At 35.9% G+C, this 16,592-nt stretch overlaps 1 protein-coding gene across 1 annotated transcript; it reads left to right on the top strand.

Annotated features, from left to right (window-relative positions):
* The first annotated feature begins 1,598 nt into the window (after positions 1 to 1,598).
* acvrl1 (activin A receptor like type 1) lies at positions 1,599 to 14,670 on the top strand. Its single transcript, XM_052594697.1, has 11 exons — positions 1,599 to 2,154; positions 5,310 to 5,381; positions 5,575 to 5,607; positions 5,909 to 6,139; positions 8,183 to 8,370; positions 8,795 to 8,894; positions 9,451 to 9,597; positions 9,738 to 10,013; positions 11,225 to 11,422; positions 12,557 to 12,687; positions 13,432 to 14,670. Exons 2-11 carry the CDS (start codon positions 5,312 to 5,314, stop codon positions 13,576 to 13,578), a joined length of 1,521 nt encoding a protein of 506 aa, XP_052450657.1. The 5' UTR covers positions 1,599 to 2,154; positions 5,310 to 5,311; the 3' UTR covers positions 13,579 to 14,670.
* Positions 14,671 to 16,592: the final 1,922 nt, after the last annotated feature.

Raw genomic sequence — 16,592 nt, 5'->3', positions numbered from 1 at the left:
GTGATGTTTTTATCAGTTGTTAAGACACTCCGTTTCTCTAAATCTGTTCCAATGAAGAAACAAACTCATCTACATCTTGGATGGCCTGAGTGTGAATACATTTTAAGTAAAAGTTTATTTTTGTGATGTACTATAGCCACTGAATGCTATTCCTTTAAAACTTTTCAAACAAAGCATCATACATTTGGGAACTGTGAGTTGTTTTTTAAAACATTTGAGAATATTAGAGAATTAATTATTCTGATTCGTTTAAAGAAGTGGTAAAAAGGGAAGTGGCGTTGTTGTCCCATGCTCAAAATAATATCTCATGTCAATATCAGTCATGTGGAAACCGTTAGAGTCTGCTGCTGTTAATAGAAGCCTGAAAGAAGACAGATCTCAAACTCACACATATCATGGGAACAGGGAAAATAAATACACAAATGCTGTTCAAATAACAGTTTTTATTCTCCTCTCCTCAGATCTGAGAACTGCCAGCTGTGTCTGAAAACACCAGTGAAGAAAGCAGATTGAAAAAGTCTCTAAAGGAAACTGCATGACATTTTTCTTGTGTGTTATGATGCGGTCTAAGCTAATATTATTCTTGGCACTTATTTCTTGATTATGTTGTAATGAATGAAAGATGGGATTTTTCCTTCCATCATATCTATGAGAGCTGTCAATGCTGTTTACTGAGATTCCTCTCTGCCTCATTGGACCATATGTAAGACTTCAAGCTTTAGAGGGAGATGTCAGCATAACCTCAGGCCGCCCTGACATCAGCACTGTCCTATCAAATAAACCAACTGTCCATCTGCATCTACTTAAAAGCAATTTATGGCCTCAGGATCACCAGTTTTGCTTATCACAATGTTTTTTTTTTTTTTTTTTTTTTTTTTTTATAATATATTCATTCATTCAGGATACATTAAATTGATTAAAAGTATCAGTAAAGACATTTATAATGTTACAAAAGCTTTTTCTAATGAATGGACCTTTCTGTTCATCAAGGAATCTGGAAAAAGTGTTTATAAACTGTTTTATTGATGCCGAAAATTCCGCTTTACCATTATGGAAAAAAGTTGCTGTATTTTTGATTAATTAATCCAACCTTGGCATAAGGCAATTTAAAAAACATTTTAGCAACCCCAAACTTTTGAATGGTAATATGATATCAAAATATTAACTGAATTACTGTCAAATATTACAAAATGCAACATTAAATGGCAAAAAAGGGTTATTTCCAGAAAATAACAGTTCATTATTCAAACCTTGCAATGTTCCAAACCTACAGTTGCCTTTTGGTTACCAGCTCAGATGTTTCAGATTAGAGCTACACCACCCAAAAACCCTGAAAGACAACTTCAGCCTCAAACCCGTAATAACAACTTCAATAATTAACAAAAAATATATATTATTATTATTACTATTTTTATCATTATTATTATTATTATTATATTTTAAGCTATAATACAATACTTTGTTCATTTTTTATTGAGATTATGAAGATCAATTTTGAGAAGCGACTTGCTCAGAAGCATGAATCCTCTGAAGTTCTATTCATAAGCAATGAAAAAAAAAAAACATGAAAAAAAAATGAAACGTCTTGCAGCAACAGGAAAAACAGCTAGAGAGCACATTCCAAGTGAACCCCGTCTTAGACAAAAGGGGCTGGGTCAAAACTGTATATTTTAAAATCTGTAATCTAACCCCTGAATCAAGAACATTGCTCAAAGTTTGCTTTACACTCATCGAGATGGAGTCGTCTGGAGGAGTCGATCAGGGAATGTTTATTTCCTAGCGGAAGGAGACAGTTTTTTCTCCGAGAAGCAGTTTCTTGTTTCGGTTTATCAAGTCGAGATTGACTGGAGATATATGCCACGACTCGATGTGTTCTACATCACGGATATCTACGCAGCATTTCGCTTTGAGGAAATAGGACCGATCGGATTGTGAGTGCATGGAAACTGAACTGTAAAAAAGTTGAACTATTAGAGTTAAGACCTAGATTACCAGGATGTGGAAAAGTTAAGGATGCAGCACATCTGGATATGACTTGCGCCGGTGATTTAACTACAGTCGCCGTTAGGAGATTTCGAGTAATGATAAACGAGTTTCATAAACAGATGAAGTTTGATCAACTTAATTCTTGAGTGAGCACAAGACGAAAAGCAGGTAAACCACCCTTCATGTTTTACTAATCTCTTTTTTTTCTCTCTCGCTTCTCTCTGAAAGTGCTCTTATGATTTACTTGACGTAATTCATTAATATGCTATATGAATACTATTTAGAGTGTAAAGTTAGTAGCGTTTTTAACTGAAATTTAGCAGCAATATAATTATTTAAATAGGCTAAATAGTCGTTTCCCTTTTAATAAATTCCTTGTGGGTTGATAACAGGAGGGTATTTAAAATATGTTACAGTTTAGTCATTTTTAAATGTTTGTGTGTGTAATGTCTAATAATGATCCCTTGTCTGAGACTTTGATGATGTTGTGATGTGCTAATACATGTGGACTGCATCATATATTACATTGTCTAAGTATTATAATTAACTACTAGAATCATTTAAATAACATAATAACCATTACACTAGTTTAAATAGCTACCAGTATTCTGTGTAGACGTCTTTGCACGTCATGTTTTACAAGAATCCTTGTTGCACTCATTGACACAAACAGAGCTCTAAATGAAACCCACATAGTCATCATGAACTGTAAGGTCAGTTATTTTATCTCTGTAACTGTGAAATGCTGGTGCTTTCACATACATTGAGGCGTACCAATTCTTTTTAACTGCAGTCAAAACAGGCAAGTTTCTACAGCTGCAAGATGGAGTCAGAGATATGCTGCTGAATGCTGAATTTCCCCTTGACTATTTCAAAACCCTGTCAAAACTCTCGATTCATTTCTTCAGGTTAACAATATTGGAAATTGTGGGCAGTTATACTTTTGGGACGTCCTGCAGAGTGACATGCTATACACCATCTGAACTATTTTTTAATTGAATTTTGATCATTCTTTTATAGTTGTTATCATTATGCATGCAGCTTTTTCGTAGCTTAAAACTAGTGAATGCAAAAAGTGAGTAAAACGGTTCACTGTCACTTATGCATTCATAAAAAACTCAACCCAAAATGTTAAAATAAAAAAGCATTCTCTATATTCACACACTACTTAACACAGTGAGTCACGTCAGTGTAGGAAGTATTAGAAATAAGTGTAAATATAAATGACAAAAAGCTGTGAGCAGCAAATGGCTTGATTCTATTTCAGAGAATGAGTCCTTAGAAAAGTGGAAGGAGAATTAGAAAGTGCCCTCTTAGTTCTCATGGGTCTTCAAACCGCTCTCTGGAGAATGCTGACAAGCAGGTTATCGAAACAGGAATCACATTTCATCATGTTCCCTTTAGGCTTTGATTCAAGATGGACACTATCTGATTTAAGAAACATCCTGGCAGCTTGGAAATAAAGATCAGTGTACCCAGAGAGAAGAGAGCATTTCCAAAAGGGTGGGGTGGTTTTCCGCTTTAAATGTGCCCCAGAGGGCCTAGCAATTACCCTTTTTTTTTGTACTAAGCGTACGTGACAATGTTGTGGACACTGACCCACCTGCGCTTACACTGGTGGGCTTAGATGGAAGACTTAAAAGACTGCTTCTCAGACAAAGTGACTCCAGCGGGAATCTCACTGTATGTGTTTCTTCAGAAAGTGGTCATCGTTATTTCCAGTTACCCATTATTTGTGTGTGGGCTTGCACCCCACCATTCATTTATATCAAATGAATTACAGATAGCAACAAATGTCACAGATTAAATAGATTAAACATACAAGGAAACTTCTCATACATATCGCTGAAGGCAGTTTTATCTCACGTCAACTCTGGCTCTAATTACCGATCCATTTCAAAACATCACGGCTGACTCTTTTTTTTCATGACATCACATAAATATAGTATATGTTCTTTAATTATAATGTCGGGGCTCCAAAAAATGTTTCGTTGTTTTCAGCATCCTATACTGTTATATAGTGATCACAAAATTAATTTGGATAATTGGGAACACTTAATCAGTTAAAAATGTATGAATGTCATTGATTTAGATGAAAAAAAAAAAGCAAACAAGCAGCCATCTATTCAACGATGCTATAGAATTTTCTCAGAATTCTAATATTATATATTTTTGTGTCTGTGTGTGTGTGTGTGACCAAAAACTAAATATTAACAGTAAAAATATTAGTAAGAATTAATTATTAGTTTAAGAATTAATATTAGTTTAATACAATAAAAAATATATGGAATTATATGTAAACAAAAAACTAAATGTTTTACATGACATAAAAAAACATTTTATATAATATTTCAAAATGAAATATTATATAAGTTATCTTATTATATGTTATCTATAGGGAACATACCTTTGTAATCTCTAATATGTCTCACAATGTCATAAACTGTGTTTAAGATACCAAAGTCTGTAACCAAAAGAGAAGAAACATCTGAGACTATGTTTTTTTAGTTATAACTGAAATAGAACTGAAATCTTTAATTCATATTTTAGATTAAAGACATTAATATCAAGAAAATAAAAATATACTTTAGTATTAAAACATTTATATTTCATATATTAAATATGTTTCATGTAATATTTAGACATTTTAAGTTAAATTAATTTATAAATAATCTATATTCAACAAAACAGTGTGGTTTTCACCAATTGCTTCTCGAAAGTGTCTTTGGCCTTAAAGGGCAACACTTCAGCATGCAGCTTTTCCATCATCTTCATATAATAGGTTTTCACTCAGCCATTTTGCTTGCGTGACCAGTCGCCTTCCAGACCTAGAGGAACAAGCAATCTGGAGTATCTGGACGGCTAGCCGGGTGTGGCCTCTGAATGGCAGGAAGTATAGCCATCAATATTTACTCTGCGTTTGCAGCAGCCAGAGTGTCTGCGAGGACCAGTGGCATGGAGGAGAGCGAGGCCTCTCCCACCCATTCTGACTGATCTCAACTCAGACAAACTGACTGGGCCCTCTCCATCTGTCGTTCTATAACTCATGACTTCCTTTGGTCTAGACGGGGGATACTGAGCTTTTTTCCATTAGGGCTTGTAAAGAAATTCCAACCCCACGTCACTGTATGATTATGCCATTATATAATTCCAGCATGGAGCGATGCCTTGTAAAAGCCAGATCATGGAAGGATGGTGCAAGGGAGCATTATATATATATATATAAGAATAAATGGAAGGAGCTGGAAGTGGTTTTTTGTATTTTTTTTGTGTTGAAGTGCTCTTATATCTTGAACTCTTACCTTCTTTTCCCTCTTTCCTAGACATGAAGGCTTCTGAGATGCTCGCTGTACTGTTTGTTTTGGTGTATTCAAGGAGTTACACAACTCTTGCAGGTGAGGTTATATGATTGCAAAATGAACACAAAATGTTATGTTTGCATATTTCTGAGTGTTGCATGAAAACCAGCCGGGTGATATAGACATTTGTTTCCTGAGTAAACAATAAGCCAGAGGTAGTACGTATCTTCCTGCTCTGCTTTGACATCTTGTTAGACACAGTTGCAAACAAACACGTTTCTTTTTCCAGATCACGTTTTGACTGAGTCTCCCCCAGAAAATGGTGAGTATGTTGTCAAAAACCAGGGATCCTCAAATCTGGACCACGAGATCCACTTTCCTGAAGAGTTTAGCTCGAACTCTAATCAAACGCACCTGAGCATGCTAAGCAATGTCTTTGGGATCATAAGAACATCACAGGCAGGTGACTTTGATGAGGGTTGGAGCTTAACTCTGCAGCGCATTGGCGCTCCGGGGTAAGATTTGAGAAACCCTTTAATATACTGTATATATAATCAGCTGAAATACTCTAATGCTATTCACACATAAAATTGTTACTTACCTTATCCCTTTCTTGTCCATAGGTGAAGACGAGGAGGTCACTTTACAGTGTAAATGTGAGAACACATTGGCCTGTGTAAACAACACCTGCTGGGGCCGTATCTGCTTCTACACTTCGATCCATGAGCGGGTAGTCATTGGCTGTTTTCACACCATGGAGCAGTGCCATGTGCCTAATATACCTGGAGTGTATACCAAGTGCTGCACCTCTGCACACCTCTGCAATGCAAACATCAGTGTGCCTAAAAAAACAGGCAAGTCATTTTTTAAAGCTCAGAAGCAGTTACTCAAACAGTTAATATAGAGATTAATTAGTAAAATTAAAGACCCTTTTGCCTTGGTTGGCCTGACATTTGTAGAAGTTTGCTTTCTGCTGCTTACTACTGTTATATTGCTGTATATTGGTTCCTACTGTTATAAAAGTTATAGACACTGAAGTGCCTTGAATTTTTTTTTTTTACCACACTGAATTTTATTTTTATTTGATATAAAATTACATGAAATCAGTCCTGGAGCAATCTTGAAAACTTCACATGTCTCACGAGTTTCTATTTTTCTATTTTTTCATGTCTCAAATTGAATTACAATGAAAAAACGTGCTGATGTGCTGATGGCCAGTTATAGAGATGGTAATAATACAATGCCATAAAGTCAATAAATCGCACTCTATTCATATAGACGCGTTCACATTGATAGACGTGATTACACAGTAATAGTGAGCTGATTTGCACTCAAACAGATGGCAATCATGCAGATACAGACATATTCAACATAAAACACACTCACACATATATGAAAACTGTTGAAAAAAGAAAGAAAGAAAAAGATGATGGCTAAGTTCTGCCTCCATCAGATGACAGGTGCGTCAAAGCGTACGTCATGAGCCATCAAGAGAGAGAGACAGAATTCAAATAAACTATCTTTCGCCTATCTTTCACTTTTTTTGTGGATCATCTCATTCTGTTTGTGACACTGTACGCTACAAAACCATGCCGTTTTTTTTTTTTTTTTACCAATAAGACGCAGTCTCTGAGCATGAGTTATTCCATAACGAGGACTCCCGCGTCGGGGGGTAGGCAAACAGGTTAAAAAAAGCATCATATGACCCCTTTATGTTAAAAGGAATAGTTCACTCAAAAATGAAAATTCTGTCAAGAATTACTCAGAAAAATAATGACTTTTAAAAAAAAATGTGTCTCCCTTTGGAGAGTATCATACACATGCTGTTCTGTGTCAGCAGCAACATACATGCTGTTACCCAGTTTCCGCTTTGATCTGAACTTAAACATATGTTGCCGTACCAGTATGTTGTTTGTGTACGTGATACTCTCCAAAATGGCGCTATAGGTTGGAGGTAACAAATATGTTGTTTTGTAGGAAACTAAGTTGTTGTTGTTTTTCCTTTGCGCCCAAAAAGTATTCTCGTAGCTTCGTAAAATTACAGTTAAACCACTGATGTTGCATTAATTATTTCAACAATCTCCTTGCTTTGTTTCTGAGCCTCGATATTGTGAGGATTGTTGTCTATGGGAGGGTCAGAGAGCTGCACTCAAAATATCTTAATTTGTGTGCGGAAGATAAACAATGTCATTAAATATTTGGAATGACATGAGGGTGCATAATTAATGACAGAATTTACATTTTAAGTGAAATATCTCTTTAAGCATATGTTGCTTTAACTCAAATAGAAACTAATAGAAAAAAAATGTAACATATTTAAATATAAAGATATATATTTAAATATTTTTCAAAATACGAAATGGTCACAAATACATTGCTTATCTTTTTAATTTTTTATTAACTTATTTTAGTTAGTTATATCCTCATATATTTTTGCCTATTTTTATTATACTTTTAACCTACATATATTTATAGTGTCCAGAATATCTAAAATATATGTCTTGTATTTACCCAGAATGTATTTTCTTGCCCTTTTTATTAAATATCATTCAAACTTTCAAATTACATTTATTGTATATAATCGTCACATCAGTTCGCTGATAACAGTAAAAGTCTAAGTCTGAACAAATCTCTAGTGCTGTAGCTTGCATTTCTTTGCAGATGCCTGTTTGTTTGCTACTTTATATCTAATGTAATGTTTTCATGTGTTCATACTTTTTAAGTGATTAAGTCTCCAGAAATGTCCAAATTCATTTTGAGGCATTTGATGTAGGATGCTGAACAAAACATTTTCATGCCAAAGTTGAATCTTTTAAAAGAACATCAAATGTGGCTATGCGGCACAGTTGTTCCAGCTGGTTTAGTTTAGTGATGTTACTGTCTGTTGTGTCTGTTAGAAGACCCAGTGGAAAAGCCCATCAGTATGATTCTGCTGGTGGGAGTGCCGCTGTTGGTGCTGCTGGTGTTGTCGATGGCAGCCTGTGGGCTCGTGTTGTGGCTGCGTACGAGGCGACAGCACCACCAGCTGGTGGAACACGACACCTCCATGCTCAAAGTCCCCAGTGGAGGGGACCCAACATATGGGGTACAACACTACTGCTGGGTGGCATTCACAGCTTTTTCACTAATCTCAGTATCTTCACTCCATTATTTGTAATGAGCTAGTCTTAAAGATTAGTATCTGCTTTTTGCACTCTTATTTACATTAGAGAAAAATCTCTGTTGTTTCTCAGACAACAAAGAGATTCAATGGAGAGAAAATGTTATCTATAGGGAACATACCTTTGTAATCTCTAATATGTCTCACAATGTCATAAACTGTGTTTAAGATACCAAAGTCTGTAACCAAAAGAGAAGAAACATCTGAGACTATGTTTTTTTAGTTATAACTGAAATAGAACTGAAATCTTTAATTCAGTTTCCACAGCAGCCTCTGAGCAAGTTGTGATTTAAATTGTGTGTTTTTTCGGCTGATCGGCAATCTAAGTGTGTATAATTCTCCTTTTTAGGACATATTTGATGAGTTTTGTACGTCAGGCAGTGGGACCGGCCTGCCTTATCTGGTGCAGAGGACCATGGCGCGACAGATCTCTCTGGTTGAGTGTGTTGGTGAGAGAACATTCATATCTCATTACACAATGCTGCATTGGCCAAAGGCTAAAACAGGGCGACGCTATGAAGTCTAGGAGTTTGAGATGTGTCATGCTGCATACCTTTTTTTCTTTTTTTAATACATGCTGTACAACATTGAACGTGATTGAGAGGGTGGTGGCATACCGATTTAAATGTCCTTTCATTTAAATACCTTAATATTTTAAATGCTACCATAATTAAATAAATACTTTTTTAAACTTACAGATTAAACTGAAAGATTACACTCATTTAGATCAAATTATTATTGGTAGTAGTAGTAGTAGTAGTAATAATGTTGCTGTTGTAATTAATAATTCAATAAAAATAAAGATTAACATTTATTGTAACAATGTTATAATCTATAAAAAGTTATTTAAAATATTAAATTTGATATTAAATTGTATTTTTAAATATAAAAATAATAATAATGCAACAGTGCACTGATAATCACTATAGACCACTATAAAATGTAAAAAAATAAAAAAAATAGATAATTTAATTATTAATGTTCTCATCTTAACGTTTTTGACAGGTAAAGGGCGTTATGGAGAGGTATGGAGAGGCACCTGGATGGGAGAGAGTGTGGCTGTCAAGATTTTCTCCTCTCGGGATGAACAGTCCTGGTTTAGAGAGACTGAGATCTACAACACAGTCCAACTAAGGCATGAAAACATCTTGGGTAAGTTCCACCCACACTGCATTTTTCATTGCTCGTGTGTTGGAAGGGATTGTTCTGTGAGTTCTGTTGCAGCCACAGTATGTTCTGACTTACCCAAACATTACACAATGTTTGATTCAAAGTGTAATATTCTCTGTCAGGCTTCATAGCATCAGACATGACGTCGAAAAACTCCAGCACTCAGCTGTGGCTGGTCACGCACTTCCATGAGCTGGGCTCCCTCTATGACTTCCTGCAGTACAGCACGCTGGACCCCGAGGGCTGCCTGCGCGTGTGCCTTTCTATCGTTAGCGGCCTTGTGCACCTCCACACAGAGATCCTCAGTATGCAGGGCAAACCAGCCATTGCACACCGAGACCTGAAGAGCCGCAACATTCTGATGAAGAGAAATGGGCAGTGCTGCATCGCAGACCTGGGTGAGAAATTAGGAAAAAAAAAACAGAAGAGTCTTTAGCACATAACACATTCCAAACCATTATTGATACAGAAGTAAATGACTTCTCACATTGTCCTGTTTGTTGAAGGGTGATGTGTTCTGATTACCAGAGCATCATTGAGGCTTTAAGGTCCTGGGGTGGGACACATTCTCTATCAAAATACAATAGCAACCACCAGAAGACCTTATGCTAAATGTGCTAAAAATAATCAGAATACTTAAGCAATTGCATACCCTGGAAACCACCCTTAACACTGAAGCACAACTTCCATTCAATAAATCTCATTAAGCTTTGTTACTTTTGATAGAAAACAAAGTCTAATTTCAAATTCTGTCCATTTTATTACAGTTTTCAACCAAAAACTGGTTGCTGTCTAATGTGGAGTGAGTGACAGATTGCTAGCCCCTCAGTTCAAGAGAAGTGGCAGTGCAAAATGTGCGTGAACTGATCATGTCCTCCACTTTAATACCATTTTCAACACAAATTAAACATGAATAAACATCAGAAGTTATGTTAAAAGAAAAATGACAACTTACTGAAATCCGTTTCCTGTTTCATGTAATTCCTAAATCAGTGGCTCAATCACGCAAATTCATCAGTATAAAAGCTTCTAAACAATCTCACGCCATTTACCTCTGTATTAATTAAATCCATCAGTTTTTATGACAGCCACCATGTTTATATTTCAGAAAACAAATTAGAGTAAATATAATTTTGTAATTGGAACTTTATTATTATTAAATCTTCATTGAGTGTAACTTAATTAAGCATAGCCTTCAGTATTATAGTAATGTAGTAGCAACCGACTCGTGTATTTTACAGCATTAGTTGAGATTTTTTCCTTGAGAAAATTTGCGTGTAGCCTACTGTACGTGATTATATATACAGAATAAACAACACTGAATGGAATCAAATCAAATCAAATCAGTCAGAATCTAATCAAATTTGTTTCAAAACTCAGCAACCAACTAACAACCAACAAAGCACCTTTGCTACCAAATAAAAACACTGCTATAAGAACACCCTGGTAACCACCCAGAACACTTAAGCATAATGGAAGAGTCTGTTATTGCCAAATCAATTTAGTAAAAAAAAAATCCGATTTTACTTTATTAAGGGTGAAATTCCAGTTTATAGCTAATACTGTGTTGTTTTTCTTTTTAAACATTGTCTTCTGTGTGCCCTTTCAGGCCTGGCTGTCATTCACTCTCAGTCTTATGATTATCTGGATGTGGGCAACAACCCGAGGGTGGGCACCAAGCGTTATATGGCACCAGAGGTTTTGGATGAGAGTATTCGTGTTGACGTTTTTGAGTCTTACAAACAAAGTGACATCTGGGCCCTAGGTCTCGTCTTGTGGGAGATATCTCGTCGAACTATTGTAAATGGTAAGATGGGGTGATTATTAAACTTGATTTGGTGGCACCACTGCTGTTCTGTGCTCTCGTGACATGGAACTCATTTTAATTATCCTTCAAAGTGTTTACATACAGTACTGATACCCAAAACTTTAAGATGCCAAGACTTATCAAATAATAATTTGGTAAGGTTTCATTGCACATCGCAACTTTCATTGAAAAGTTCTCTGACCGCAGGATCTCACGTTTGGTCTTCTGTTGCTAAGCAATGATTTTCACCATTCCAATAGATGTGATAAACTTCTCAATTTATTTTTTCTCATAAGTTTCTTCATCTTACTTCCCCCTCAGTTTTTTCTCCATGAGTACGTCTGTCTCCTCTATCCACCCACGATTAGCAGCCCAATAATTATAAACAATCTTATCTGGTGTCAGCACTCCCGCTTATGAAGTCCAGATGCGCTTCTACTCTCTCTTTTCTCGCTCCCTCTCTCACACACACTCACTTTTTAAGAAGCATTTAACCAACCATTTATATATATATATATATATATATATATATATATATATATATATATATATTTTTTTTTTTTTTTTATCTACTGTGATTCTTTGATTAATATAAAATTTTAAATAACAGCATTTATTTGAAATGGAAAGCTTTTGTAACATTATAAATGTCACATTTTTAAATCAATTTAATGCCTCCCTTCCTGAAAGAAAGTATTAACTTCTAGAATAAAAAAATTATAATAATAATAATCTTACAGGCTGCAAACTTTTTAAAGTGTAGTGTGTCAATATGTAAGCTTCCAATTTGCATTTCTAAAACACTTCTTTATTTTTATGTATAAGAACTTAAAAAAAAAAAAAAAAAAAAAGGTAAATAATAGCTTTTTGCGTTTTCACTGTAGTTTTTTACCCCGTAATGTCAGCTGCCATATGCTGCTCATAGACTCCCTGGATCATTTCCAGTCATCCTCCCACAGAAGTATTAGTACTGCCAACCTTCAAACTCCCAAACCACTGTTTTATAGATATGGTCAGAAGAGACTTTCAGTCTCGGCACACATCTACATTTTTGTCAGTAAAAAAATAAAACACAATGTAGTCAGCAAACGTTGACAAAACCAATAAAATCCTTTAATTCTGTGGTTCTCTCAGGGATTGTGGAGGAGTACAGACCGCCGTTCTTTAATGTGGTGCCCTCTGACCCCAGTTTCGAGGAGATGAAGAAAGTTGTGTGTGTGGACCAACACAGGCCCAGTCTCCACAATCGACTACACTCTCATCCGGTAAGATAGTCAAACATGCCAGAGATACAGACTCAGTGACTCGGAAGACTTGGACTCCAGTCAGACTCTACACAGGGCTTTGCTTTGACAGCTGCAATCTGGAGTAATTTGTTAGGAAAGCATTAAATGTGTGTGGGACAAGATATTCTATCAGTCTTTGATGTCACTGAACAGAATCTTGTGGGTTTTAATTTTAGGCTTGCTGTAGAGAGCGTATTTATTGCATATGCAACATAGAAAATGGCTGGAAATGTACATTTATCAAGCTTAATGCCATAATCAAGAGAAAAGCAGCTATTCAGCAGCCATGTGAAGAGTAGCACTTTCAGGCTAGTCACTAAATTTGTTGCGAATTGCACTTGAAATATTTCTTCCTTTGAGTCCATATCTTTTGTTGAAACTGTTTGTCAAATTAGATTGCTTTGTCTGCCACAAACACATTCTCCTTCCTACAGTGTATCTACTTAAAATCCAGAAAAAAAGAACAACTAACTGTTTTGAAATACACATCTGATATGACATGTATTTCAGAGCTATCATGGCACATCAACACAGTTCTCACCGAATCCTGTTGTTTTGAGAAGTTGGTTGATTTGGAATTGAAGTTGAAATCTGGGTCACTTCTTTGTGTCTATTTTGGGAGATGGATGTGAAATGAACTCCAGACACTTATATTCAAGACCAACATGTGACCATCAGAAATGACAAAATAATGACCGTCTACCTTTTCTGTTTTCTGTCAAGATCCTGTCTGCAGTTGCGAAGATTATGAAAGAGTGCTGGTTCCAAAGCCCTTCCGCTCGACTCACTGCTCTGCGTGTGCGAAAGACCCTCTCCAAACTGGACCAAGACCATGACTACGACATCGCCAAGCTCAAACTGGACCTCTAGAATAAACTGCCATGCATAGCCAAAGAAGTTGAATTCTAATGGACCCACATGACACATTCATCCATCAGAGTACTTTTAGACTCTTTTAATGTGCTTTTCAAGCTTCTTGACTTAAATCTACAAGGAACATGGCTTATCTTATCAAGACATTAGTTCACTGTGGGAAGTTGAGGCTATTACTGCGCTGTTTCTCCTCTAATATATATCCCCACGAATGCTTTTCCAGGACCCGCTTATTTCAACACAGTGACTCACTTCTTACTGAAATTAAAAAAAAAAATTAAAAAAAAAAAAAATTAAAAGAAGGTTGATGAACCCACAAAATATTTTTCGCTATAGTGAGATTGAGTTTTTTTCAGGCAGGATGTGGGTCTTAACTTCCTAAACATGACTGAAACCTGGAAAGGTAGGCACATGCTTTAGACAGTTTTTTGCACTTGTAAATTTTTTTGGCGCCATGAAAGACCGGACCGTCTTTTTAAGATCAAGTTCTGCATTACAACTTGCACCAAGTCATTATTAAAACAGAGGACATTAGTATAGTGCACTTTTATAAATTGTTAAATGTTTTTTACAAGATTAAAATTACAAGTACATTACTCTAGCTGTACTTTTTTATTTTATTATATATAATGTACAATATAATTGCTTTTTCAAAAATAATCTTCAAAAATGTGTATATTGCACCAAATGTCTATTGTTATTTTCACTCCAAATAATAGTAAGTATTAATAAATTTCAGGATACTGAAGCAGACTTGGAAATTTTCTCTATACCATAAGGGTCTTCGGCAAAAAATCCCAAAGTAATTATAAAATAATCCCAAACTTATTTTTGTGGGAGAAACGATACAATATATGATAAAGTGTATAAATATATACATGAAAATGTGTATAAATAAACCAAAAATTACAAGAAGCTAAATTTAATTTAAACGTGTCATTAGGTTTTGTCCACTAGAGGGCGTCATTAATTGCTCTTTCCTCCCCAAAGTGTTACATTGGGTTCCTGCTGCCTTTTTTTTTTCTCAGCACAGCAAACTGTGCCAAAGCCTGATCTGGTTAATAAATACAGTATCACTTTAGAAGAAAAGAGGGCTCTATTTCCTTTTGCCTCAATCCATTTCTTATAAACCATAAACAATGTGTATCCTGTCTTACAAGCCACGCAATCTCGCAATTGTTATAGAACTGTTGTTCGGCATGAGAGACACTAAAAGCCCCGATACCCCTCGGGAGCTACCAAGACACTCCTCGATGTTGCTGAACAACATTTCACAGATACAATACTGAATGCATCCTTCACTATCATGTTTCAGACAGACCTATATTTACCCGGTGCAAATAGATATCTCACGTATCTTATTCACAGGAACGAGACTGCCAAATGGGTGTCTTTCCAGTATAAATCCCTTCCTACGCACACCAACACGCAGAGAAGGCCAAAAGAGCAGATGTTCCACTGATTGATGGATATTTATAAGATGTTTATCTGTGTTTTTTTTTCCTGAGCCAAAGTTTCCCTTCAGCGTGTCGCGTTTGTCTTGCTGTCAGACTACATGGCGGAGTGAGAGGATGGGCATTGATTTCTGTCTGCCTGTTTATCTATATCTGCGCCCTTGCTATATCCATCTGTGGAGAAGCACAGAGAGAGGGGGCTTTACTGGGGATAATTCCCCAACTCTGACTGTCCGGTCAGACAGAGAGAGGGTTATTTTTACCAGACGCACAGTGCTGAGTAGAGTATCAATGCCCTGCTCTGGTAGGCCAGACTCCTATGAAATGGTCTCCTTCTATCAACTGTGACATTTTACACAGAGCGGACCCTTTCCACACGCCTTTGTTTGGAAAACTCGGATATGAACGCCCTGCTGAAATATGTGGATTGATAATTGAAAGATATGACCCTACTTTATAGACAATAGACAGCCAGGGGCCAGATTAGTATGCAGTCTAGCAAAGGCAAAGAGGTTAATGGTAACAAAAGAGGTTTAAGACTGCAGGCCGCAACTCTAAACGCTTTGTGTTTGGCCTTTGCATCGAGAGCGACTTGAAAGGAATTTCAGTGTAATTAGATTAGGACTTGTACATCATTCTTTATGTACCCATACGGCTTAATGCACTAACAGAGAGTCTCCTCATGTCATGTGGACATTAAGAGGACAAATACTGAGTGCATCAAATGTCTCTTTATTCCTCAAAATTAAAATCACAAGTTCTCCTCTGCCCTGTTACTTAGAGGAAGTAAACATCCTGAGGTCCTGGCAGAAGCCAGAGCGCTCCTATAGGAATATGTTTGACTTGTTTCCTTAAAGATGCAGTTTCCTTTTTCATACTAGATGAAGATTTTTTTTTTGTAATCACTGATTTGTTATGAGGGTCTGAGGTCTCTTAAGCTTATAACCCATGCTGCGGTTTTTGTGGGAGTCCTGAATGCTTTTCGTGTTGCTCACAGGGGTTCTGTAAGCTCTTTTTGATCACACACATCGCGCAATGTGGGTCCAGCTCAAAAAGGTAACTTTGGCTCCAGAGTCATATTATAAATGCTGAGACTCTGGAGAATAGTGAACACCTCCTGCTGGATCACTACTAAGACGTGATCCAAAAGTTGCAAATGTGTCACTGCTTACAAGTCAGCCCTTAAAATATTCTCAATAAAAAATAAATAAACAAAAATAATTCTTCATTAAACAAACTATTCTGTTACAATGAATGTGTGCGTGTACAGCATATTTTATGATTTACGATTTACTCATCACTGATTCTTGAAACATGACATAACATTCTAGTTTTATTTCTTTATTACATTTTAAATATTTTTTTATAAATAAGAAAAAAAAAGTCCTGGTTTAATAAATTTGATATCACAATTAATGGCTGTTTTATCAGCAACATCAGATAAATCTAAATTAGTTTCAACTATATTCTCAATCAATCATTTATTGAAATGACAAGATTATATTATATTATTTTTTTCCATTTTAATTGTAATATTATTAGTATTCATAAAACCTT

The sequence above is a fragment of the Carassius gibelio genome, chromosome B23, assembly GCF_023724105.1.
Source record: "Carassius gibelio isolate Cgi1373 ecotype wild population from Czech Republic chromosome B23, carGib1.2-hapl.c, whole genome shotgun sequence".
Classification (NCBI taxonomy): domain Eukaryota; kingdom Metazoa; phylum Chordata; class Actinopteri; order Cypriniformes; family Cyprinidae; genus Carassius; species Carassius gibelio.
This window is presented reverse-complemented; position numbering and strand designations above follow the sequence as displayed.

Bases quoted from the DNA above. Each gene is read 5' to 3' on its own strand.
- acvrl1 (XM_052594697.1), top strand. From the start codon at position 5,312: ATGAAGGCTTCTGAGATGCTCGCTGTACTGTTTGTTTTGGTGTATTCA. The intron at 5,382-5,574 runs GTGAGGTTATAT...TTCTTTTTCCAG, and splicing joins GAGTTACACAACTCTTGCAG to ATCACGTTTTGACTGAGTCT. The intron at 5,608-5,908 runs GTGAGTATGTTG...TCTTGTCCATAG, and splicing joins TGAGTCTCCCCCAGAAAATG to GTGAAGACGAGGAGGTCACT.